Source organism: Crocuta crocuta, unplaced genomic scaffold (assembly GCF_008692635.1).
Source record: "Crocuta crocuta isolate KB4526 unplaced genomic scaffold, BGI_CrCroc_1.0 scaffold462, whole genome shotgun sequence".
Taxonomy (NCBI): Eukaryota; Metazoa; Chordata; class Mammalia; order Carnivora; family Hyaenidae; genus Crocuta; species Crocuta crocuta.
Window position 1 is genome coordinate 1,614,035 of NW_027527437.1, and position 27,820 is coordinate 1,641,854.

The 27,820-nt window shown below is 34.2% G+C and overlaps 1 protein-coding gene across 1 annotated transcript in view; it reads left to right on the plus strand.

Annotated features, from left to right (window-relative positions):
* The window catches only part of CDC73 (cell division cycle 73), a 140,703-nt gene extending 113,591 nt beyond the window's left edge, over window positions 1-27,112 (plus strand). Inside the window, exons 18-21 of the mRNA XM_077759932.1 lie at window positions 7,347-7,508; window positions 9,994-10,094; window positions 15,362-15,503; window positions 16,434-27,112. Of these exons, the coding sequence (XP_077616058.1) occupies window positions 7,347-7,508; window positions 9,994-10,094; window positions 15,362-15,503; window positions 16,434-16,470 (442 nt within the window). The 3' untranslated portion in view covers window positions 16,471-27,112. The remainder of the gene's footprint in view (window positions 1-7,346; window positions 7,509-9,993; window positions 10,095-15,361; window positions 15,504-16,433) is intronic.
* The last annotated feature ends 708 nt before the right edge of the window (window positions 27,113-27,820 follow it).

Genomic DNA, 27,820 nt, shown 5'->3' on the forward strand with positions numbered 1-27,820 from the left:
GCCCCCCACATCCATCAGTCCTCAGTTTTTGTCAGCATTCGAGAGTCTCTCATGGTTTGCCTCTCTCCCTTTCCCCCACCATTTCCGCCCTTCTTCTCCCCCTTGTTCCTCCGTCAAGTTCCTCCTAATCCTCCTATACGTGCAAACATATGATATTTGTCCTTCTCTGCCTGACTTATTTCGCTCAGCATCACACCCTCAAGGTCCATCCATGTTGCTACACATGGCCAGATTTCATTGTTTCTCATTGCCATGTAGTATTCCATGGTATAGATAAACCACATCTTCTTGATCCATTCATCTGTTGATGGACACTTAGGCTCTTTCCATGTTTTAGCTATTGTGGAGAGTGCTGCTATGAACATTGGGGTACATGTGCTCCTATGCATCAGCATTTCTGGGGATAAAACTGAATCTTAATGTCTTATTATTGAGAGTATAGTGGAAAGTGTAATTTTCTTTGACACCAATTTATAAACTTAAATCACAGCTTGAAGATAAGTTCAAAATTAAATTAGACCTCAACAGTAATATATCTGCCATGAAAACGTTTACCTAGCTCCTTTAATAAATTATGTGGTGTTAGTGAGAAGGTACATAACTGTAGTGATTTTTTTTTTATAATCTAAAAAAATACTTGAAATTTATTATTTTCTAGTTTTTGAGACCTGAAAAGGAATCTCAGAATACACTCTTATCCTCAGTGAAAATGCTAAGAGATAACCCTAAAATCTACTCTGGTAGTTGCAGAGCAGAAAATACAACAGGTCTCCCAATGCCCAGTTTAGTTATCGTAACTTTTGGATAATGGGGATTCTTAACAAACATTCTGATTAAGATATTGGGTTTTATTCTGGAACAAAATACTCTTCTGCAGTATTCAAGGTCTTACATTCGCTGTTAATCACAATAACAATATTTTGTAATTTAGTCTAACAATGAAAATTCTTGTTAAATATTTTTCGTGGTAACTAAGAAAGTATTTTCAGTCAGTAACATAATTAGTAGTCAAAGGAAGAATATGAATGAATATGAATTTCTCTCTCCGTGAAATAACAATGATAATTCTTGAAGAAAGAAAACAAAAGCAACCTTACTTCCAAAAAGAAAATCGTACTGGTTCTAAACTTAATACTAATTATAAATGAGATACAAAATAAGTTGTAAAACTTGCTAATTTCAGGTTTTACCAAATGTAATGTTGAATATAAGTAAGTGCCTGTGACTTAAAATAGCTGTATAAAAATCTCTTTATTGTGACATACTCATGTGTCTATACAGTATTGTTTCTTTAGTACTTTTGAATGAAATTTTCACTGAACTTTTTTCCATTAATAGTAGGGAAAGAAGAAATTTTTTGTTTCTATCATTTAGTGTTCTTTCAGTGTTGTAGATTACTTAAGTAATTTCTCATGGCATCTACAATTGGGTGAATAAGAAATATAATTATTCTGGGCACCTGAGTGGCTCAGTCGGTTAAGCATCTGACTTCGGCTCAGGTCATGATCTTGCAGTTTGTGGGTTCGAGCCCTGCGTCTGACTCTGTGCTGGCAGCTAGCTCAGAGCCTGGAGCCTGTTTCAGATTCTGTGTCTCCCTCTCTCTCTGACCCTCCCCTGCTCACGCTGTCTGGCTGGCTGGCTGTCTCTCTCTCTCTCTCTCAGAAATAAATAAAACATTTAAAAAATTAAGAAAAAAAAGAAATATAATTATTTTGCTCTTCCTTGAAGTAAATTGGATAGTGTAACTGAGACTATTCCAGACCCTTACAAAAAATGGATTTCCTTAACTGCTTTAATTTTTTTTTTCGTTTTTGTTGAGCATTCATGTGTTTTCTTTCCACCTTCTTGTATATTCTATTCTAATGAATATACAAGAGTTGTTTTTTCATGGTTTATATTCTGTGAAATATGCATCTATTTTTTTGGTTTGTTTTTGTCTTGTGATGGTTTCTGTGTTTTGCATCTGGCACCCAGTTAGAATTCACAGTTCCAACTAAATTGTGAATTCATTAGAGAAAAGGGCTTGTTACTCTGTTGTCATTTGTATCTCTGTTGTTGAAAAAAAGTGTTTGCCTAGTAAAGGATATTAAGTAAATGTCTAAGAAAAAGAAAAGCAGAAGGAACACATTGAGAAAATTGAACAGTGGCAGATTTGTATACCTGAAATTCAAGTTTTGTGTGTATTTGTGCAAGCTGTGAATTCATTCGGTGGCTTTATCTCTAATTTCAGATTCCTTTTTTGATATATGATAGTTGTATCTATACCTAAGACTTAATTTTAGTTCCTATAAAGTGTCATTATAGTAGGTATTGCATTTTCTGCACTTACTCTATTTGGGTCAGGTGATTTTTAAGGTCCTTTCTAGCTCTTTGATTTTTATGATTTATGTATTTGGCATTTCTAACTCTCACAATTCTTAGTAATTGACAACCATATTTATAATTTTTATAAGTAATAGCTTAATGGCTACAGAAAATTTACAGTAAGATTTTGGAGTGTTAAAAAAGAAATTGTCTTTAGTTTTTCATTTTCCAGAACCTTTGCAGTGCTCATCTGAATGCACTGCAAATCTAAATCTTAAATATTATTTATAATGGTAGGTCGTAAACAGTGCAAAGAAATCACAAAGTAAATGTTAGTGTTTTTCTCTTTAGGCTTACAACCAAGCAATTCAATAGACCACATTCTTAGGGTAGACCAAGCCTAATTTTTCTTCTAAGTATAAAACACTCCCTTCATTGTTTAACACCTCATTGCAACTGACATCTCCCCTACAGTTTGAGTCAGCTGGAGGCTTTGCTGTGTAATTAATGCATAATTGAAACCTCCTCCACACAATTATAGTACTGGCTGTACCGCATAGCTCATTTTGGCATAGATTCTATTTGGTTTCATGTAAAATTAAGGATTCTTCCATTTTTTTAGCCCTTCAGTAAATAAATGAAACAAAAACAAAACCCACTTTCACCTTTAATATCTGTAAATAACAAAATTAACGTTATGTTATGAGAGTATTAAAAAGTACATTTTACATTTATAAATGTGATCCTGAGAGAAGTTTTATTAGGACTATAAGTTTATTTAAAATAAAATGATTGGATGACACTCTTGATTTTAGCCATCAAGGTAGCCTCAGGACTGAGTTTAAGAGGGGAGAGACTGTACCTAGAGAGTGCTTCAAAGACATGCTTAGGGTTCCCCTTGCATTAGTCAAATACTGTGGAGTACATTCATGTGAGAAAACTGCTTGAGCCCTAGGGAAGAAACAGGCAGAACAATTACTGGAGTTTACACTGGACCATGAATAGTTCATGTTCCAAACAGCCACAGGTAATGCAAAAAGATTCAGCCACTTTGCAAAACAACATAGAAGTTTTTAATTTTTTGCTCATTACATTGAAGATATTATTGCACTATCTTCTAGCGTCCTTTATTGATGATAGATTAGCTGTTAGTGTGATAATCCTGTGAAGGAAATCTGCTTTACCTAGTTATTTTAAAGAACATTTTAGTTTTATCTGCTCTACCTAGATACAGATTTCTTATATATCCCACTTTGGGATTCATTAAAATTAAATGCATGGATTTGTGTTTTTCATCATTTATGAGTCTTGACCCTTATCTCTTTAAATAATACCTCAGTGTTGCCCCCTCCCATTTTTCCCCTTCTCTTTTTAGGACTTTCTCAATTTTAATGTTCTGTTTATTTAGTTCTCTTTCAAATCTTTGTCTTTTTTAAAATAAATTTTTCTCCTGTACATATTTGCATGCTTGTTTTATAAGCTTTGATCTTTGATAATTGCATCTGACGTCCTTAGTTACCTTTTCTTTTGACTGTTGTTTAATTCATGATACCTCTCATTTCCTTGCATGTTTAGTTTTTTTAAAAGTACATTTAATGTTTTGATTTCATTTACTCATTTACGGTTCATTTTCCTTGGAATTTTTTTCTGTGGAAATTCTTTGAGTTCCAAATTGAAGGTGGGGTGGGTGGCAGGGGTGGAGGAGACTCCAGGGCAGGTTTGCATATGTGTTTGCAAAGTACTTGGGAGCAATGCCAGTATTGTATCACTTTAAATTAAATTTTCAGTTTGAGGGTTTTTAACATCGAGACATTGTTGCTTTTTCTTGTCTTTTCAAATTTCAACTTCTTTTATTTAGGAAAAAGGAAAACTGTATTTTTAACCTGGGAAATATTCATAAACTTGCTCTGTTTTAAAAATAACATACAGTTTGGAACTTACTTAGCTATTCAACTATTCGTGTTTTATTCTTTGACAATACTAATATAGTTCAGTAGAATTGTACCAGTTTAGGTAGTAATGACTTTAGTCATATCACCCACACTCCTTCACTCATGGAATGTAATGTGGAATAAATAAACTGCAAATATTGGATGTGCCAGTGGACATCATATTTTTCCAAATTACATATATTCATCTACCGCATCAGTTGTGCAGTTCTTTTTTTTTTTTTTAATGTTTTTATTTCTGAGAGAGAAAGAGACAGCGTGAGCAGGGGAGGGTCAGAGAGAGAGGGAGACACAGAATCTGAAGCAGGCTCCAGGCTCTGAGCTGTCAACACAGAACCTGACGTGGGGCTCAAACACACGAACCGTGAGATTGACCTGAGCCGAAGTCGGACACTTAACCACTGAGCCACCCAGGCGCCCCCAGTTGTGCAGTTCTGATTGTATTTGTTAGAATACTTTAAGTTGTAAGTTATAAATATCAATTTGTAGTAGTGTTATCAAAAAATAACTTATTTGGCTCAATCAGTTATTGTGTTCAGGGTGGTTAATTCCTGCTTCAGATTCAAGGAAGGACAGATTTACAATTTGGAGATTTGATTTTCCTTGCAGTTGCCAGGGTGTGGATAAGAGCTAGGGGGACAGGAAAGAATGGGCAGTGGGTTTATTTCTAGTTTACCATTATACTGAACTTAACCCCTGAGAGTCCTGCCTTTATGAAAGAAGGAACTTCTGTTAGGTTCCCTCCCTTAAGCAGAATTTGACCTTTATTTCCTATTCCAGTGAAATATAATAAAAGAGTTTGAGCTTAATTAGTTTGCCAGTGCCTTCTAAGAACAGAAGTCTCCATTGTTATTCTAACTTTTAAGTTTAGGAGAGTAGGTTGGAAGATCTATCCTTATGTTAATACATGAAACCAAGGCTGAAAAGCATTTTGAAATACAGCTGCATTTTTCTATAGAGAAGGCTGCTATTCTAAAGAAAGACCTAGCTATATTCAGAGATTAAAAATACTAGAGCCATGTAAAAATTGTAGGGCATTAATTGTAGGATGTTAATTAAAGAACCATGTGAATACTCTGAACCTCAATAAAACTTTCATCAACAAATAAGTTAACATGCAAATGCTGTGTAACTCCTTCCTTATGCTTTAGAAGTTGAATTAGGTGTTTAACAGACATTAAAGTTGGCTATTACAGATCACTCATTTGTATATATAATTCATTAAAGTTTAGAAGTAATTGTATACTTTTATAACATTTAAAATATCAAAAGCTAGAAAAGAGATGCAGTCTTATATTTAAGAATGTAAACATTTTAATCCCATCTGGATATAGAGGATTGAAATAAAGCGTCTTTGTCTTGCCAGTGAGAGCACTTTGTTCTTTGTATCTGGAACATAAGCTTCAAGAGGGCAGGGACTGTGTTTTGTACAACTATGTATATTGTGTAACTTAGCACAGTGTACTACTATTTGCTTATGTTTTTTGTTGTAGCTTTATATTAAAATTGTTTCCAAGTGCATATTTATTAATTTTAATGTGTTTATTCAAAGTGTTAGGGTTATATTTGGCATTTCCTTTTTTTAAAAAGATGTTTATTTTTGAGTATGCACTCAGATGGGAAAGGAGCAGAGAAAAGGGGACAGAGGATCCAAAAGCAGGCTCTGCACTGATATCAGTGAGCCCAGTGTGGGGCCCCGACTCATGAACCACAAGATCATGAACTGAGCCAAAGTCACCAACTGAGCCACCCAGAAGCCCCTATATTTGGCATTTTCTAAGGGGACTTGAATTATAAATAAACAGAATCCATAGGGAGTAAAATGATTGTCTGGAGGAAATTTTTATTTTATTTTATTTCATTTTTTAATGTTTTTTTTTTTTTTTTTAATTTATTTCTGAGAGAGAGAGAGCCAGAGAAAGAGGGAGACACAGAATCTGAAGCAGGCTTCAGGCTCTGAGCTATCTGAGAGCACAGAGCCCGACATGGGACCCGAACCCACAAACTGCGAGATCGCGATCTGAGCCGAAGTGGGACGCTTAACCGACTAAGCCACCCAGGCGGCCCTGGAGGAAATTTTTAAATGGCATGGAAATCTTAACCTTTCCATTAGATTCTGACATGGATATGAAGATAGCTCAGAAATGAAGCTTAGTTTATTACAATCACCGTCTCCTAAAAACCTTCATGAGTACAAGACTAGTTTTACTAATGATGAATCCAACATGTGCTACTGAAAATGTTCAAAGGACTTTACCAAGTGAAAGCTCTAATGCATCCCTTCGCCCCCTTTTATCAGTCTTAAACTTTAGAAGCAGAATGATTGCATTGCCTCCATTTAATTGGTGGTGCCAGACCATAGCATATCTTATTAGAGTGTGTATTAGGAGTATGCAGTTTAAAAAAAAAGACTGCTTTATGAATACCAACAATCTAGAGGTGGCAACAGCTCTGCAGATTGCTAAATTATTTCTGAGAATATCTGTTGATGGTACAATAGAGAATTGAGTCACATGGTTAGGTTGGTATTTTACTAAATTACTAGTAGTATTTACCAAGATATACAATTAGCATATACTTATTTAATTTCTTCCTTAAAAATTTACTGAACAACTTTGAAATTAGATGGCATTTTTATAATTTTGCTTAGTCATTATCCATGAAAAGGGGTATTTTGTGAAGCTCTTGGATATATACTAAGTCACCTTTCTGGGAGGAAAAATCACATCTTATTTCAAGTGATCTTTTGATTTATAATAAAATATCCTTCTAATAGCATTTGAAAAATCAAGGATTAGCATGGTCTTTTATGTAACTTGGGAGAATGCTAAGTGGTAGATGAAAGAATATAAATTGTGTCTCTGTGTGAGCCAAGTTGTATTAACTAAGTGAGATGAGTACTATTTGGCATGGAAAGAAAGATTATATTCTCCACACCTTGTAATCTGTACATGCAGAGCAGCTTCATTTAAAAAATAAAAGTAAAAGAAAAGGTTTGGTTTAAAACTACCAGTATTTTAAAAATAATTTCTAATTTTCCAATTTGTATCACATTGAATCATTTGACCTTTTCTCATCTCTATTTTTTCAAAGATTTGTCCCATCAGATGAAAAGAAGAAACAAGGCTGCCAACGAGAAAATGAAACTTTAATACAGAGAAGAAAAGATCAGATGCAACCAGGGGGCACTGCAATTAGTGTCACAGTTCCTTATAGAGTAGTAGACCAGCCCCTTAAACTTATGCCTCAAGACTGGTAAGATTATCACTATTTTTATGCAGTCATTAATTTTTTTTGTATAATTAAAATGCATCAAATTTTGCCCTGAGTTCTAAATAGAAACTGTCCCTGAAAACCATGTTAGTGTCTAAGTTGGTCATTAATAATGTTCACATTTTAGTAATACTGAAATAAATTTGAATTTTGGATAGCTAAACATTATTTTACTTCTAAAAAATGCTAATAACTTCTGGAAAATTTAGTAAAAATTCTTAACACTTTATTTGTTCTGGATCAGGTTTTAGAACAAAACTTCCAAATAGATTAGTGTTGTTTTGAAAACCTGTTGTTTCAGTTTTTTTATTTGGAGAATTCACATTTTTGGTAAGAAATGATAACTGAAGGTATTGTTAACTTTTATTGTAGGGACTGATTTGATAAAAATAACATCACCCTCTGCTGGTTTAGCTCTTTTATTGCATTAAAATATTCTTTAATGAAATGTTAAGCTATTTATGACAAAATGTCTATTAGCTTAGATACATGGATTACCTTACATTATCTTATTAATCTAAGATAGAGTAAAACTACAGTATTGAGAGTGCATCTCTCTGTGACATAAGAGAATGCAACACATTAAAGCATTAACTGAAATTTACCTTTGAGGTACTCATTAGTCTTCACACATCAGGAAGCCAGGGCATTGAGAATATTAGTATGTTAAAAATTTATTATAGAAGTAAAATATGAGAATGTCAGATACTAAGTTTAAAACTTGTAGGAAATAGGAAAGTTATTCCATATTAGTATTATATATGTTTGCAGTTATTTGCAGAAAATGATAATACAGTGTGTACAAGTGCCATCTCAGCATGCTACAAAGTATTGCTTATATATACTAGCTAGGTCCCTAGTCCTTGGTATAATAACCAGGGAATATTTTCCTTACCTTTCTTATTTCCTTCTCTGTTAATTGTCCTTTCAAGAATTCACCAGGAGTAGTATTTATATTATCCTGCTTACATGCTAACCCTGTGAGACCCAGTAGGATCTAGGTGATGTCTCTCCAGCAAATTTCCTTTAGTTTGGCAGGTACCTTTGACTTTCATGGCACAAGCTAGGTCACAAAATTAAGAGGCCATTTAATAGTGTATTGTATTAGCAAAGATTGTTTGGCAGTATGGGGCATATATTCCATGAAAGGAGGAAATTTTTAATTTAAGATTTTATTTTAAGAGATTTTGAGCAGGTTAGAATTTTAAGGTGTGGCATTTCGCAGTAACTTGAATTGTTGGTGTAGGTCTTTTACTTGAATAGAAGGTAGCTCTGGTTTAATTCTCTGGATGTATAGAATCTTCATCTAATGCAGTGGTTATTAGAGTGTGATCTTGGACCTCTGGGCCTTCCTAAGACCATTTTTGGGTGTTGTAAGGTTAAATTTCCATAAAATACTAAAATGGCTGTTCTGATGATTTATCAGTTCTCACACAGGATCAGTAACATAACCCGGGTACCGGATCAGTCATTGCTTCCTTTATCCTTGTCACGACTCCTCCTCTTCCCTCCGTTTCTCTTCTGTGAATAGACTATCCATACACTTCTGTTTCCTCATCTGTAAAATGGGGTAATAGTAGTACTTAGCCTCATTGGAATCTTTGGAAGATCCAGTGTGTTAACATAAGAACTGTATAAAGTGCTTAGAACAGCACAGGCACATAGTGAATGTTCATAAGTTTTATTAATGTTTAACTGTTACTGTTTATTATGGATTTGTTTCCACCTCTTTAGTTCTAGGCTTAAATTGTTTATGACTGTTACACTTATTATAATTTCTTAATTTAATTAAATATTTTGTGAAGTAATGAAATAAGAGGGTCTAGAAAAAGATTTGTTCTTTTTAGGAAAATAAAGTCTAACAGTTAGAAAAACAAGTTCTTTTCAAAAACGCTTATAGAATTCAGAGTGAATGAAATAGTTGTAAAACAATTGGAAAAATTTTTTAGAAGTCTGATGGTTTCTATACTTGGATTACTTTCCAAATACTCAGAACTCAAAAATAAGGCCTTGAGACTTCATAAAAATGGTTGGTGAGTTTATTATAATTTATGTTTTTAATTAAAGTAAAATATTTAAGATGTACTTGAATTAAATGATTTCCTTTTAAAACCAACTTTTTCAATTAATACGTCCACTAGTGTTCCCTATTGCATTGGAAAAGTGTGCGTCTTTAGTCTAGTAGAAGGGCAAATTAAAAGGTTAAAAAGATTGCATGTAAGGATTGTGTATGTAATTATGTTTAAAAGACTCAGGTGCAATGCATGAGAAGTATAGCAATCATTAAGGTATTTTAATGGTAACATTAAATGAAGAGTTGCGGTAATGGACTTTGCCTCACTGATGTATTGACAGGAGACTATATCATATGAATAATTGAGGCTTTTCTTTACGGATTTACAGTAACCAAAGTTCATGTATGAGATACTGTCTCTGTACTCTAACCCTTCCCCTTTTCTGTTTATAGGGATCGGGTGGTAGCAGTTTTTGTGCAGGGTCCTGCATGGCAGTTCAAAGGCTGGCCATGGCTTTTGCCTGATGGATCACCAGTTGACATATTTGCTAAAAGTAAGAGTCTCTTTATTTTTAATTTTACTTAAATATTATTATATTTACCAATATAGAAATGATCTCGCTTTATGTAAGAGAAAGCCATCTGTGGCTCTGCATATATCATGTGTATATCAAAGGATTCCTATTAACATATTTTAATTTTTAAGCACTTTTAGATTTTTTTTGAACATTACTTTTTGTGTACTCATGTCTAAAAGTGAATATCCCCTAAGTTAAATATAGTTACTTTAGGTGTTAAATTTCAAAAGCATTAATATTTTTGCACATCCATATATTTTTATGGCTGTAAATTGATGGCTAGTTTTTAAATGGGTTGACTTTTGCACAGTAATGTGTAGCTGTAATTTGAAGTGCCATATGATTTTTACCAGCTGTTTCCACTGTCTGGAATGATTGTAGCATGATTAGCTTTTTCTTTTCATTCAGCTCTAAGTTCAAATATTCTCTCCTTTAGAGAATCTTTCTCTGGCCATACTGGAAAGCCATTACCTCCTCCCAGTTACTCTTTAAGCCCTTCTCTCTTCATGATAGCAGTTGCTGCTGTTTGGTATTGTCTTATTTTTATATCTTTATTGTAAGTCTTACTGGTTATAATACCAGGTTCCTTAATGGGAGGAGACTTTTCTCCCTTGTTTGCTTTTATACTGTCAGCACAGAAGAGTGCCCGGCGTGGAGGAAGCATTCAGTAGATACCATAAACCCACAGTGGATTTCATGTGGGTTCTATCTTTTGGTATTTTGGTACCGATTGATAGACCAAATACACATTAGTCTATTTTTTTGCTGGCAGAGATATTCCAGTTATTTAATTCAAGTACCCAACTAAGTAAGTAACCACAGTAAAGTTGTTTTTAAAAAACCATTCTCATGATACAGATATGTTTATTAGAAGTGACAGCTTCAGTTATGATGAATGTAGACTGTGCTGCTGTAAAATCCAGTGACTTTTAAAGCAACCTCAGGTTTTGTTAGTGGTATCCCCATTCTTCCAAGATCGAAACTGCCAAGCTTGAAAGTTTTAATCATATTCTTCCCTACCTTCATTCATTTTAAGTAATGATTCTAATATTACTAATATTATGATAGCTTTTTATGGTATTTCTGAAACTACAGAATTGATAAATAGAAAGTTAAAGATAGAGAATGAGAATTGGAATGAAAGTACAATGTCCATGAACACAAATGTTTTATCTACTTGCTTACCTTGTCGAATAGTGTTGTAATAAAAAAAATGATCATGCCTTCAAGATGTAAATTCTGTCTAAATTTCATTTAGAATGTGATGATGTTGTAATTGTTTTGTTCAGATGGTTAGTCTTCTGAAATTTAGATAAAAACTCGAGACTTTTTTTTTTTTTACAAAGTTATGATTTTCTTCCATGAATTATTCTTTCTTTTTAATCTTCCCTCTTTAGTGAATCCTTTCTGTCAGCATTAAAAGTGAAAGTACTCTAGGAACATCCAGCTTTTGATTTTGGCTCAGGTCATGATGCCAGGGTTGTGGGATCCAGCCCCATGTTGGACTCCACACTGTGCGTGGAACCTGCTTGGAATATATTCTCTTTTCTCCCCCACCCATGTGTATGCTCTCTCTCTCAAATAAAAAGCAAATGAAAGTACCTTGCCCCTTCCATTTTAAAACAAAATAAAACCCTTTCACTTGACTTCAAAGATCGTTTTCTTTTTCTTTTTATCAAATTTTGAAAGAATTTTCCCTACTAGCTCATTTTCTGTTCAGGTCTCAGTCCACTGTTTGGCTTTCTTGCTCTCCAATAAACTGTTCTCACCAAACTTACCAGTGACCCAGTTATTAGATACTTTTGACCTCCGTATCAGATTTAAAACTTTCTTTTTCCAAGGCATATTACTCTTTTTCAAAACAGTAACTCTCTAGCTACTTTTCCTCTGGCTTTCAACTACCTGGTAATGTTTTGTTTCTCTTTTCCTTTAATTATAGGTACTCTCTCCATGAGACATGACTCTCTCAAGGAGATCTGATAGCTTTCAATTATCATATATATCCCTCCCCTTACTCTAAGGTTTCTAGCTTTATATTCTGGGCCTGAATATTTCACTGATTACCAGATAACTCTTCTGTGAGGTCTGTTGGTACATCAAACTCAGCCTGTTCCATATGGAATTGTCTTGTTCTCTCCCTCATTTCCAAACTGTTTCTTTCTCCCCTTTAGTTTTCTATAGAAATTTGCCTAAGCCAGAAACTTAGGACTATATTATCTTTCAGCTTTTAGTTCCTCTCCTTGTTTTTACTCTTGCCTTTTTTAGATTTTTACCCTTTGCCCCATATCACACTTAGAAAATGGTAATGTCTACATAGCATAGCAGAAGACTGAGGCTTTTGAGGCTCATAGTGAAAAACTGAGGCTTTTATAACTGCATATAGCTTTTTAAAAATATTTTTTATGTTTGAGGTAACTGCATATATTTGTTGACTATGATTTCTAAGTCATGATTTCTTCAAATTTTTGCTGGTTATCATTGAGAAAAATATTTCATTAATCTGCTAATTATGTTGCCCCTTTGTCATCTGATGTGCCGTCTTTGTGCCTACTAAATATTATTCAAGAGCATATTGTCTATTTCTTTTGCTTCTTTGTTCCCGTAAAATAATGTTGACAAGATTCATGCAGTTGCAAAAAATTAATAATTCTGAATTGTTTGAATTATTTTGCTTCAGTATTCATTGTGCTACCAGTTAGAAGACTAGCTTTCTTATGAAAGAGCTTCATTTGTTCTGTTTTTTTGCTGTGGTTTATAAACAGTCTTTTTCTGAATCATAAAGATGTTTTATATAGTGTCTTGGTGTAAGTTTGCTTTCCACTACTGCTTCATGCCAATAAAATATTTTTTATGATGAGAGAAACCTTATGCTTTCTTATTTGTGACTTAGACTTTTTGGACTCTAATGTTTCACCTTTAATTTTAAAAGTCTATCCTGGTGGAATAAATACTGTATAAACTAAATCTATTGAAAGTAAGGAGTGGGGGGCTGTATGTTTTTATAGATTTATATCAATAATTTTTAAAAATATATAAGGGCGCCTGGGTGGGTTGGTCAGTTAACCATCCAACTCTTGATCTCCTCTCAGGTCATGATCTCACAGTTTGTGGGATCGAGCCCTCTGTCAAGCTCTTTGCCTCCCTTATTCTCTCTCCTCTCTCTCTCAAAAAAGAGAGTGATTTAAAATAAACCATATTGAGAAAATTAGAAAAGTGAAACCTGTAAGGAAAATAGGAACTATTAAAACTGTTGAGTTCATTTAATTTAAAATTTTTCTAAGTTAAATTTTTACACATAATTATTTTGAAAATGAGTTTTCTGAAACTATAATGTAGAGCCCTTTTAATGAATCAGTTTAATTCCTAAATTGAATTAAATAAAAAATGAATGATGTGTTTGGTGAGGGGACCTTTAATTATAAAAACAAATAATTTAGAAATAATGTTTAAGTGTTTCTTTTTGTGAGCACAAATGATTCATTTTGGCTTTCCATCAAGAATCACGCCTCGATTCATTGTTAACATCTAAAGCTAGTAGGCCAGCAAGCAGTGTGGAACAAGCAATCCATAACATAGCTATCAAAAAAATGAATGAAATCGATCATTTTTCTCTTTAGAGACCCCTATTACTAGATGATAATGATGATCATATCTTACATAGAAAAAAAGTACATGGAACAAAAGCTAAACATCTTACATGTATACCTGTAAAACAAAAGCTTCACTGATGGTAATCTGATTGCAAATACAAAAATTAGGATATTCAACTGGATGATCAGAGAGAGACTCAAAGTCAGTATTTTATGGTCCATTTGTTAACCTTTTGTAGGATATACCAGCTGGGAGGATTTGCCCGCTAGAGTCTTATTTGCCCAACACCAGAATTAACTGTTAATAATAATTTCATCTTCTTGCTCTAAACTTTGTAGTGGCTTACTATCCCATTTGGAACAAATTCAGATTTTTTTACCATAGCCAAAATTTTCAATATAGGACATTGCCTACAAAAGAAGTTATACTTGTTTATAGGGTGTATGCCAAGCTTGCTTTCATTTCAGAACCCTTTTACCAACTGTTCCCTGTGCCTGAAATCCTCTTCTTACTCTTTGCTAAACTCACTTTTTATATCATTTAATTATCTACTTTTAGGTAACCTTCTCAAGAGGCCTTCCAAATTTTTCGTTTTCCCTTTTCATCATTCCTAGTCCCATTAGTTCTCACTCCCTAATTATTTCTTGAATCGTTTTCTTGCTAGGCATCTATCTTCTCCCTAGTTGAGAAAATCTCCTTCTTTAGATTGTTAAATTGTATCAGTAGTAGCCGCTAAACACTTTGCAGTGATTCTCCATATCTCTTAGATAAAAATCCAAACTCCTTGGGGCGCCTGGGTGGCTCAGTCGGTTAAGCGTCCGACTTCGCCTCGGCACTTTGCCTCGGGTCATGATCTCGTGGTTTGTGATTTCAAGCCCCGGGTGGCTCAGAGCCTGGAGCCTGCTTTGGATTCTGTGTCTCCTACTCTCTCTGACCCTCCCCTGCTCATGCTGTCTTTCTGTCTCTCGGAAATAAATAAAACATTAAACAAATAAAAAAAATCCAGACTCCTTAATACGGCCTACGAGGCCAACATTGTTCTGAATCTGTGGTCTTACCTTTTAGTCATTCTTTACATTACTTTGTATGATGCTGTTCCGTTAAATTTCTTTAGTTCCTAGAAGAAACCATTTTCTCGTTGAGCATGTTCTTGTTAAACAAAAGACACTTTCTCTGTTTGCCTAATTCTTACTCAGCCTTTAGGTCTTAGATTAGACATCATTACCTTTGTAGGCCTTTCTGAACTCCATGGTCTGGGTAAGGTACTCTGTTCTGTTTCTGTGGCACTCTACTATCTTTATCATTACTGTTTTTGAATAGTTTTTTTTCTTCTTCTTATGCTTCACAAGACCATATACATTTTATTAGCTTCATAATATGCATTATTCCTCATTTCAGTCCCAGTGACCCAATCCTTGGTAGGTATTTGTTGAATGATTTTGAGGATACCACAGTGCTTACTAGAATCTGTTTCAAAGGTCTCTTTGGTTATAATGTAGCTTCATTTGGTTGAAGAAAGATTGAGTTTTTTAAAAAGTTTTTGTTTTCATTTTTTTGGTTAATGTCTGTATTGGATATTTTTATTCTTTTATAAAATATTTTTATAATTTTGATTGCAGTTTGAATTAAAAATATTATTTCCCCCCATATAGTTAAAGCCTTCCATCTCAAATATGATGAAGTTCGTCTAGATCCAAACGTTCAGAAATGGGATGTAACAGTATTAGAACTCAGCTATCACAAACGTCATTTGGATAGACCAGTTTTCTTACGGTTCTGGGAAACATTGGATAGGTAATTCTGATCCTAAAATGCACTTACTTTTGCTTTATTGTAGTAATTTTCCTTTCTCCTCAGGTAGATTTTAAGTTCCTTAAAGTTGTGTACGTATCCCCTAGTTTCCTTTTTTGAACATTGTCTGATGCTGATCTCCAATAGATAATTAACAAATACCTCTGTTATACTGAATTTAGAAATAGATGGAGAAAGGGCTTATCACCTTGTTAGAAGGAACAGTAAACTCTGAGTCAGAAGACCTAGATTTTAGTACTGATTTTATGATCTGGCTGTAATGAACTGTGTGACCCTTCCTGAACCTTGTTTTCTATCTATCCCAGGGCCTTGGATTAAGTGATTCCCTAACAGGGTTTTCTTTGGTTTTGTTTTGTTTTTTTGCCAGCATCAATAGGTCTCTGACTGGATTTGAGTTATGGGTAGCTTGTGAAAGGAATTCGTTTTGAATTTATTTTAATTACTGTTATAAACAGAATTCTTAAAGTCCTTTTAAAATACCAGTTTTGTGATTAGAAAATTTAAGAACAGCATTATGTTCACAATACCACTGAATTTGTTCTAGTGGTGCTCTTTAAAATCTGTCACTTTCTTGGTATAAGCCTTTTGCTGAATATTAAGGGTTTTCTAAAGTCAGAGGTGATTGAGGTAACCCAGTGATTATAACTGATAATATATTAAAGAAAAAGATTTATCATTCTAGCCAGAAGCTCTGATTATAGAATTTAATAAGAGGAGTGTTTCTTCTGGCTTTAGAAGTTCTTATTCTGTATTCCCAAAGCATAGTTATCAGGTTTCCAGTTTTTAGAAAACAGAACTTCCTGTTCACTTTTGAATTTTAAGTTTAAAAAAAAAATGTCAACTTATTTTTACATTTCTAAAAATTCTAGAATTCCTATAATTGTTATAACCTATTATAATATTATTTTTCAGGTACATGGTAAAGCATAAATCCCACTTGAGATTCTGAATTTTACTTGGTTTCCCCTTTTCTGGAGATCTGGATTAAGAAGCATGGATATGCCTTGACCTAAAGACTGAGACTCAAGCTTTATGAATTTATCAAGAACTTAAAAATGAAGAGGTCACAGATTCATCTTTTATAAGACCTTAATTTGATGCTTTATGCTTCAAAGGGATGATGCTTGTCATCCATATAAGCAAACTTTTTGGCTTACAACTATTTTTTTAATATTAGCCTTCTAGTCTGTAATGGAAATTGTATATTTTGATAGAAGTTTTTTCTCCATTGGTTAAATTAGCATTACTTAAAATTTGTTTCTTTAGAAAATAAATACAGGTTATAAATGTGTGTATATTTAGAGGTTATGAGGCTCTCTAAGCCATCTTGCTTCTGATTTTTCATTGCTCTCTAATTCTTTCATTGAAAATTCTATGCTATGAGTGGTATTAAATTTTAGTCTCTGGAACTTCCAAAACTAGCAAAGGGATGTGACTATTTTGAATGAATCAGAATGTCAACCTATATGTAAACTATTCCTATACTTATTCTTTATTTAAAAAAGAATAATGAAAAATCAAGAACAATTCTTCAGCTTTGGTTGAACTGTTCAGCCTTTTCAAGACTTCTTTACTTATAATGAATACATTTAATGAATGTACATTCTTCTCACTGACTTTGGTGATTTTAAAACTTAGAATGATATATTTCTATCTGTGCTATCTTTCCACTTGAAAAATCTCAAGAGACAGATTAAAAGCCTGATAGGCTGTAGTACTTTTTATTTTGGGAGCCAGAGTATGTTTGGGGGAAGAAAATGTATTAGTCCTACTACAATGTAACTTTAACTTCCTTATCTTTCTCATAAGTTCACCTTTGAATCTTACTTTATATGTGTGGTATAGGTTTTGAGTCTTCTATTTCTAGGCATGTTGATCTTGGAGTTCTTATCTTCCATTATCCCTAAATATTGATAACTCTCCCAGACACCAAAGAACACATTTGCTTAATTAAGTGTCTGAACAGAAACAAGATGAAAACACTGGTATTTTTATGTGCATATTCAATATCGTATAAAATATAAAACCTATATTTTAACTTAGTAAAATATTTTACTACTTCTCTAGAGTGTTGCATCCAAGGTACAATGAATGAACATTTTCCTTGAGTCTTGATTTTGCCTTTTATTACTTAAAAGGAACTGGAACCTCTACTCCCCTAAAGAGTTTTTGCCATTAGAATCGTTGCTGATCATTCATCTTGTGTCATTTTTTTCCCCCATTTTTTCCTCCGGTGATCTCTCTTAGGTTAACATTTTTTTAGTAAACATTTAGCTCCTTCTTATGTTATGCTGACATTACCTATCTTCATTTTGGAATTTAATGCTGTCATAAAAATGAGAAGCACTTATTATTTATTTTTAAAGTAATCACAAAAGTCCATACCAATAGTGAATAGAAAAAAGTATTTATTCATATGGAATTCACTGTGTTCTTAAGAAAAGCAGTCAGCATTTTAAATTATTAGATTATAGGATATTTATAAGGTTTGAACAGATTCTACCCCTTCCTTTCTGGGCATCCTCTCTTCTTGAAAACGAAAGAACTCAAATTTGTTCACTTTAGAATTTCTCATCATACACTGTTTTCAGAATAAATTAATGTATTGTATAAACTTTCTCCATGATGAAATCGTCAAGGACTAGAATCTGTACTATTTTAATGTAAGATTACTTGTTAAGACTACTACAAGTGGACAAGAACTACCTTTCTATAAAAATTTTTAGTATTTATACTTATGTCATATATGAAATTTACTTGATACAGAGTGTGGTTAAAATTGGGAACATCTACTTTAAACAGGGTTTATTTTTCTATCTTGAATTTGCCTTATGTATATTCAAAGGCTTCTGGAAATACTGTAAAGGAACATTAGGAAAAGTACAAATATGCTATGCTATATGTATTTTAAAATCAAACCCTTAGTATGTACTTTTTCTTTTTTCAGCAGTTCAGTCCCTTATTTAGGTCCATGTAATTAATGTAATAGTCATTAATTCCAAAAGCAATTTTTTTCAGCCAATCATTATTCGTTATGACTCCAAGTCATACAGCAGCACCTATCACTGTGCCTTGCACAGAGTAGCCATTCAGTAAATATTTATATGCATGAATTAATGATCTTTTCAGTGTGACTGATTTATTACAAAAAGTACTTTGGCTAGGTCTTGGAGTTTGGAAATACAGAATTACAGGGAAGGAAGAGGTATACACAGATATTTTAACGGCAATGAGGTATACATTAATGAGCCTGATTTACCTATAAGTTACTGTTAACTAAAGACACCCTTGCTTGTCCCATTGGTAAAAGGAAACTCCCTTTCTTTATTCATAGGACGCATCTTCTGAGTCAGGTAACATTAAGAAGCTTGTAGGTTTCAGTCAATAATTCTTCAACCTTGACTGCACATTAGAATCATTTGGGGGACGTTTTAAATATATTATTGACTGATTCCTGATTCTGATTTAATTTGTACTGAGACCTGATCATCAGTATTTTTAAAAAGTTCTTTAGGTAATTTCATATTCAGAAAGGATTGAGAATCACTGATTTAATTTGTGAAATTAATTCCAGTATTAAATGTCGTGTTTTGTCCTTATCTCCCGCCCTCCCTTCCTCCCTTCCTCTCTCTCTCTGCCTCTCTCACCTTTTTCCTCCCTCTTTTCCTTCCTTCGTTCTTTGTTTCTTGCTTTTATTTTTCCTTTTGGTGGCCACCCTTTGCACGAGACTGACTCCCGTATTGATGGTATTGGCCTATAGTTACACATAACAAATCCACGTCTTATTTATTTAATATAGGAGTATTTTGCTGTTTAATATTTAAACAATGTTTAATATATTTCATTATAAACTAGTATTAGAGTTTATGAGTTGTTTCCCATGTGTCCTTATCCTTTACTAACTTTTTTTTTTTAACAGCAGCATGACAACAATCCATATAGAAATAACGAGTTCATAATGAGGAAAATTTCTTAATAATTTTTAAGGTAGAAGAAGGTAAAGTAATAATTTCTTATCTGCCATGCAGAATTAGAGTTTGCTTATGAAAGGAAAGAGGCATACTTTTTAATTGGTCTGCACAGAAAAGTAAAAGTAAATTATTCATTTACATAAAATTCATTATCAAACATTGAAAGAAATATTTTTCCCAATAAAATATTTTGTGACTCCTAACAAAGTTAAAGCGATACATTGTTCTTTTTTGGAGGGTGGGGAGGGAGTCTTTAGTTGCCATATTTCTTACTGTATAACAGTTCCATTTTATTGGTATTAACAATAGAGATGATGATAGGATATACATTATGTGGCCAGAAATAAATGCCACTTTGTCAGATAACAATTATCTTAGCTTTAGTTGTTTAACTAATTAGTTTATAAAACTTTGAGACCAACAGTGTATTTTATAAATATTATAAAAGCTGATCAAAATTAAAACACTGAAAATAAATTTAATTACATGAGCCTTAATATTACTTGACTGAATTTTTATTCACTTGGATTTGATATTTAACTGGTTACCCTAACCATAGTAAATTAACTTCAGAAATAAAAAAGGAAAAATAACTGAATTGGACTTAAATTAAGAACTGGATTAGGAATTTTGAAATGTCATGTCCTGTATGTTCTGTCCTGTCCGTTGCCACTTTGGCTGTATAGTGATGCCAGCATGGTTTCTGTATCAATATGTTGGGATAATAACCGAGGAAAAAATTGGGAATGTATAATAGGTGTATAAAAATCGTATTTAGTAAATGCATAAAAGGCAATAATACTTTCAGGTCATTGATCTGTTTGGGCTTAACTGGATTATTTTAGGTAGTGTTTATTAGAATATCTTGGGAGTTATAAATATATGCCATTTAAATGAGTAAAACTAGATCAATTTTATTGCCAAAATTCAAAAAGTGGAGTGATACTATTGTCAAATTTCAGGAAGTGATGTATCTCTCTGAGAATTTTGTTTGCTACTGAATTCCATTTTTATTCACTTTAAGTTTACTAAAAGCTACTTCAACTCCAAGTTTGGTTATATAGTGCTTTATATATAATGTAGTTCATTTACATGGTGTAGGCACTATAAATGATTGGTTAGCCACCAGTTTGTATATTTCTCATGCAAAGTGGTTCTTCAGTGGAACTTAAATCTGGGCCATGTGACCTCATTAAATGTTCTACTCACTCTTAGTCCATTTCAGTGGAATTTTAAGTTTCAACTTGTAAATAAGTCTTGGATATATTCCCATCCCGCTCTACCCTAGTCTTCATCCTTCTAACCAAAAACTCACATTCAACAAATTATACAGAAACTGTATTGTGGTGGAGGATATGAATGACAGTCTTTCCAAAACATAGTATTTCAGGCATATTATTTCTGCTTTGAAAATAAATGCAGTGTAAGTTTTCACTTCGAAAACTAAGGAGTTAAGTACATTTACAGCCTTCTGTTAATGAGTTCAATAATGTAGAGAATCATAGTTCTTCCTAAAAGTAACAGGCTACATGCTGTAGTGTGCTTAGTTTGGTTATGGTCCAAACTTACCAAGTCCTTATTGTTAGAATGCAATTTACCAACATACATTCTTAATTCTGTTATCTTTCAGCAGTTTGGGCACCCTGATTTTAATATTTTGTAATTTGAAAACAAACTATTCTGCATATAATCAAATCATTAACAGCATCATAGTATTATTGGTGGTGCCAGTAATAATGTTTAACTCTTTTGCAACAAAATTTCTTTAATGAAGTGTTTAATGGGCCCTATTCAGACTTAATTTCCATTCAATTCATAAGTGCCTACTAAATATTTTATCCTAGTCTTCTGTTCATTTGATCTTCTGCTTTTAGGCAGATGAGCATTCACATAACTAAAATAGATTTAGCAAGAGCTGTAAATGCTGTTGGATTTTTTAAGGCTCAGAGGTGCTAGTATATAAGAGCACATTGCCAAATAAGCCTTTTTTTCTTCTCATTTCCTAAAACAGTTTCCGTTTATATTTAATTGTGTAGTGATCAGTGTTTATGATGGGTTGGAAGACATCTTCTTAATTTTCTTCAGTGACCGTTTAAAAAAAAAGCAGCTCTAGAGAAGGCTATGTTGTCGAGTCTGTTGTAAGTATTTATAGATACTTCGTACACAACTATAGTGTATAATTTACCATCTTGCAGAGAATGCTGATTTATATTACACGACTAATGTAAATAAGGCCCAGCCCATATAAAACAAAGGACATCAGAGATTTAGTTAATCACATTTGAATATTTTATTGGGCTGTGATTCATTTGCTAAAAAATCCAGCATTGGCTGTATACTGATAAAATATGATGATGTAGACTCAAAGATCTTGCCTTCATGGAGTTTACCATGTTAAAAATGTAAATATGGTAATGGCATCAATTTCTCCTGTTAAAATTGTTTATAAGTTTTTCTTTAAAGTGGAATAGTTTGAAATTTTTTCAAGTTGGTGTGTGTAATGGTTGGGGAGAATCAAATGGGCTTGCTCATGGCTTACTCAGTTATTTTAGCCCAATTGGACATAACTAATGTTTAGGGTCATTTTGACTGTAAGGCAGTTTTAAAGTATTTGTATTCTTAGCTACATGTTTTTATTTCATAATGCACCATTGAGTACAAAAAAGGAAGTGTAAGGGTTACTGATGATGGGGTGTTAATGTAGTTTAAGGAAGTTGATGTAGGAATTTGAGGAGAAAAGAAATTATACAGGATCTCCAACTCCATGGGAAAAAATAAGTAGGATTTGGGCAGTGATGTATCTTTTGGGGGGATTGGTCATAAATTTAAATGAAACTAGGCAAAGCTGTGGTGTGATTTTTCTCCAGCAGCATTTAGCTACTTGTTGGCAGGTGTAGGAAAAGCAAATTTTTAACTTTTAATAGAAGTAGAAACAGACCAGGGAGGTGAAGATATTTACAAAGGTGATGATTATAGTACTAGAACATGGAATCTAAGCTCTTCAAGGGATACATGGTAGAGAGGAAGTGGTGGATTATATGAAAGTGGCACTGACTGAAAAAACTTAAGTGAAATGAAGCTAAAAGTGAGCCCAAAAGATGGGAAGGTGAGAAGATTGGATCTGTGAAATCAGGATTTCAGATATCATATGATATTGATGAGGAAAAGTCAAAACCTTGGAAGTAACTGAGATAGGAGAAGGGCTCTTTGAAGTGGACAAAGATCAGAGGCCATGGTTACTCATGTGAGTGTTGAAATAACAAAACTATAAGAAATAAAGGTGGCAGGGAAGATTAGCCACAGGCTAGTGACTCAGCTTGATGGCAACAGGAAAATTCTAACTAGATAGCATGAGCTTTAAAGGATCCATGCTCAAAAATCTTCAGCTTTGTATCAGGAGATCAGTGGATGTACATTTAGATATTTTAAGATTTTTTTTAAAGGTATAATCATTTCAGTGACCCTCCCCCCACAACTTGCTTTTTTAAATAAAATTCTGGGGGCGCCTGGGTGGCTTAGTCGGTTGAGCGTCCGACTTTCGCTTGGGTCATTATCTCGCGGTTCGTGGGTTCAAGCCCCGCGTCGGGCTCTGTGCTGACTGCCAGCTCAGAGCCTGGAGCCTATTTCAGAGTCTATGTCTCCCTCTCTCTCTGACCCTGCCCTGCTCACGCTGTTTTTCTCTCTCTCTCTCCTAGAAATAAATAAAAATATTAAAAAAATAAAATAAAATTCTGTACTTTTTCCATTAGGACAGATTATGAGGGCTTTTACTATATTAAGTGTAAATTTTTTGTGACAACAGCCTTTGTATCTTCTCTGAGTCTTTTCTCCAGTTTGCTCCCACATCAGGCTAGTTCTTGTATTCTTTGCCTCATCTGTAGCTCAGTGATAAACTGGAAGTGGGTAAAAGTCTGTTGGAAGACCTGAGCACTGTTCTGTTCTGAGGTTTTATAATGAGCCCAAACGGAGGTCTCTCCTATTTGTATGTGCATCTCATTACTAAGGGAGAACACCATGAATGGTTCCCAGAGTGGGTACGGGGTACTGGAAAAAAGGAATACTTGAAAATATGGGATATTGGGAAGGGTTTTTCATGGACTTTTCTGTGGACATTTTATTTCCTCAGTTTGTTTTGTTCTAAATTTTGGATGAGAATTCTTTAAATGTTGCACAATTTACCCCCCATACTGAGGTGGATTGGACATTATTTTGAGCCTAATCTAAATCTTACCTGAATCTATTTCTTTCTTTGGTTTCTTTGTTAACTTAAAGTGGTATATCTTTTCTTGTTTGGTGGCTGATGGCTTGTTTCTCCTTTTCTCTCAATCCCCCATTGTTCAGCTGTTAAGTATGATTGGGCTATGATCCCACTTTACTTCATTGTCTTCACCCAGAAGTGACCTTACCTATTTTTGGTAGAGGAAACAGAAGCCATGGACTTCTTAGTACTATATCTCACAAACATGTATGCATATAATAAGCATCCTTTCTTTCATTCCTCCTATTACAAAGATTTAAATGTCCTGTCACCCATCAAGGACTTGTCTATTCATAATGTGTTATCCCACAGTCTCCCCCACTGTCATGAGTTTTGCCCTATTATGGTTTCCTCTCCAGCCTTGTCTTCCTCCGGTCACCCTGTACTTACACCTTTCTACCCTTTCATCTTAAACTGTGTCGCACCTTTCATCTTAAACACGGTTCTAGGGAGTGAGTGCTTCACAAGGATCTGTGGACTTAGGTCTCCCACAGGGGTGGTACTAGGAAGACTCTACCTTTAGAGTACTGCTGGGCTGCTGCATGGTGGGCTCTCAGTTCCTGTTTGTATGGGTGCTGGCAGCTTGCTGGTTAATCCATCCTTAGCCCACAGAAGTGGAGATAACTGGCTTGCTTGTATTGCTCACAGGTTTATTGCTCCTTGGACTGTCCCACAGTTTGACTTGTGCCAGAGGGCAAATGAATAGACAAAGGAAAATGGTAAAGAAGTCTGAAGAAATATAGAACATTCAGAAGTGGGTGGTGGTGAAAAAGAATTGCTGGCGGAATTTTGAAAAAGCACATGAGGAAATTCAATCACAGTGTGAAATAAACTTTCTATAAATTAAAACAACAAAACCCCAACACATTAAATGTAGTAGAAAAAGAGGGAAATGGGCACTCCTGAGGACCAAATTAGAGACCTGGAATATGTGCAGTAGTAGTTACTTTTAGAAAAGCAAGACCCAAAGACATGGGATTGTAGTAAAAATGAAAACACCTTGAAAAGTTTGGATATTTAACATGAATAAGTAAAGAATCATAAGGAAGAAAAAAAGGAAACAGACTTATGAAAACAATTCATAAATACTAGAGGAAAATTTCACTGATTTGAAAGGGCTCTCACTCTGGGGGTTCTGTGTAGCCTGGAGGGGGAGGGGGAAGACACTTAGGCAGACATTTAAATACTTTTTTGTTTACTTCATGTCAATGATAAGTACTATTTTAGTTGCTGGAATTCAAGGTGAACATAGCTTTGAGCCATGCCCTTATTGAGTAGGAAGAGGTAGATAATAAAATGAATGTGTCAGATGTCAATAAGTGATAGAGAAAAAGGTGAGGTAGAGTGACTAGACAGTGTTGGGATAAGGTAAAGGCAAGACTTACTGTTTAGTTGGGTGGTCAGAGACAAGGTGACGTTTGAACAGCAATTTGAAGGAAGTGAGGCACCCAACTAAAGAAGGAAAAGGAAGTTTAAAAATCCTAAGGCACCTGGGTGGCTCAATCTGTTAAGTGTCAACTTCAGCTCAGGTCATGATCTTGCGGTTCCTGAGTTTGAGCCTTGTACTGGGCCCTGTGCTGACAGCTAAGAGTGTGAAGCCTGCTTTGGATTCTGTGTTTTCCTCTGTCTCTGTCCCAACCCCCCATGAGCGCCCTCTCCCTCTCTCTCTCTCTCCCTCTTTCTCTCTCTCTCTCAAAAATAAACATTTAAAAAATTAGAAAAAAATGATAAGGTAGTATATCTGCGACTCAAAGACTGGCAGAGATGAGGGAGCAAGAACAGTAAGAGGTGAGTGCAGAATGGCAGCTAGAAACAAGATTATGTAGGACTTTGTAAGCTATTGTTAAGCTCTTGGCTTTTATTCATTGGTACATAGGGGAGGCATTGGAGAGTTTTTGAGCAGAAGAGTGACCTCATGTGACTAGTTTTTAAGAGTCCTAATGCTCTTAGAGAATAGACTATGTGGTAGTAAAAGCAGAAGCTGGGAGACCAGATTATTGGATATTGCAGTAATTTAGATAAGAAATGATTAGGGCTTGGGCCAGTGTGGTTATTGGGGAGGAGCAAGTGGATGGATTTGGTGTGATGTGTGATAATAGAGTCAACAATAAGATTTTTTTGTTGTTTTGGGCTTTTGCCTAAATAGCTGGAAGGATGTGGTTTTCTGCTTACTGTGATAAGAATGTGTAAAGGTCAGATTTGGGGCTGGTATTAGCTGAGGGAAACGAGTTTTGAGGAATATTGAGTTTGAGATGCTCATTAGACATGTAGGAGGAGACATTTAAATTATTTAACTTCAGGGTAAAGAGAGGACTTCATAAAGGAACAAAAAAAGACACATCTTCAGGCTGTAGAGAATGACTACAACTAAATGTATTTCCCAGATGAGACCATTTATCTTAAGGATATGCAAGTATCCAAAGAATCTATCTCCCAAGTAATCTCGGTTGAGGAACATGTACATTAGAACTTTTAAGAACTTCAAACAAATGACAAATTAAAAGACCTGTGTTCTGTGCTAGAGTGACTGGGAATTTGAACTGTTAAGTGGTAAGTATTCTTCAAGTGGGAAAATCTCACATCAGTAACTACAAATACTAGGCTATGTCAGCAAAATCTAGACCTGGGGGCTGAGCTGAGCAGGGAGTAAAGAGTGAGCACCCTAAATTTCTCATCCCTGATGAGAAAAATGATTTCATGGAAGATGAACCACACTTCTTCTTGCAACTGATCAGAAGTTCTATATTTTTGACAAATAGCTTTCTAAAACCCACTAAGCACTTTGGAATATTTAGGGAAAACAAGCAAACTTGTTTTAAGGTTTTGGAGATTTTTTTTAAAGGTCAGGAAATTATTTCCAAGTTGTGAAATTGTGAAGATATGAGCATTTTGATAGGTATTATGTTTTCAGCCACAAAAGCACAAAATGAATATTTCCAATAACCATTTTTAAAATGTTCTTTGTATAGCACAATTTTTTTCCAACAGTAACTACTTTCTTGTCCATTCACAGACTTATGATCATTTGACTTCATAGTAATTTCTAACCTTGTTATTTGGCAAAAATCTAATTTAGGTTTAAGAGAAAGGTCAACTCATTTTCTTGTTCACACTTGATTCCATTATTACTGTTATCTTTAAAGGTTTTTTTCCCCCCTCCCTCAGAGATCTCTTTATGCCACTTTTCCATTTTGTAAAGTTTCTGTAGTGTTGTCTGTCCCACTGTCCTGGATGAGGGAATGGGAACTTCATTGTCAGGTCCTTTTCTTCCCTCAGTTCACCTTGTACTATGTACAGATAAAGTTAAGGCATCTGTGTCAATTCATATATTAACTATTAATAAAGCTTAATTTAAATGCAAATATATATTTTATTGTCTTCTTCCTGCACCCAAATGAATCATCTTGCATGCTCCCTAGAGTGTTTTTGCCCTACTTTGGAGACCAATAGCATTAAGTAAAAATGTTTTCATACAGTATTTGTCAAATAGTGGTGTGTGGATCAGGAGTGTTATTAGCATTCCAGTGGGGGTTAATTGTGTGACTTTTCAAATGCTGATTCCTTGACCTTTGTTTCAAATTTACTGAGTGGTTTTTTGTGGGATAGAGACAAAGAATCCACATATATAACAAGATTCTCAAGTGATTCAGGGATGCACTATTTTGAGAGTTAATGACTGAAAATATAAGCCAGATTATATTTTCAACCTCATCAATTGCTTCCTTCCCAAAAATTTAGGTCCAGATTTACTGCCTTGCAGTCTTTCCACATGCCATCCATTTTCTCTCTGCCTGGAAAATGTGTTCTTACCTTTCAAGACAATTCAAATTCACACCTGTGAAATTCACATCTGTACTTCTCAAATAACATGTTTGTGTTTTTGTGATTTCTTCTGCTCATTGAGAGCAACATAAGGGATTTGCCATTGTTAGTATTATCCCATATGAGAAAAGAAACAGACCAAACTTTATGTTCTTAAAACCATCTAAACAGAGATGTTTGCATCAATGTCATCTGTGTGCTGATTGATTTAAGAATGGACAACCAAATCTTAATTTCCCATACATATG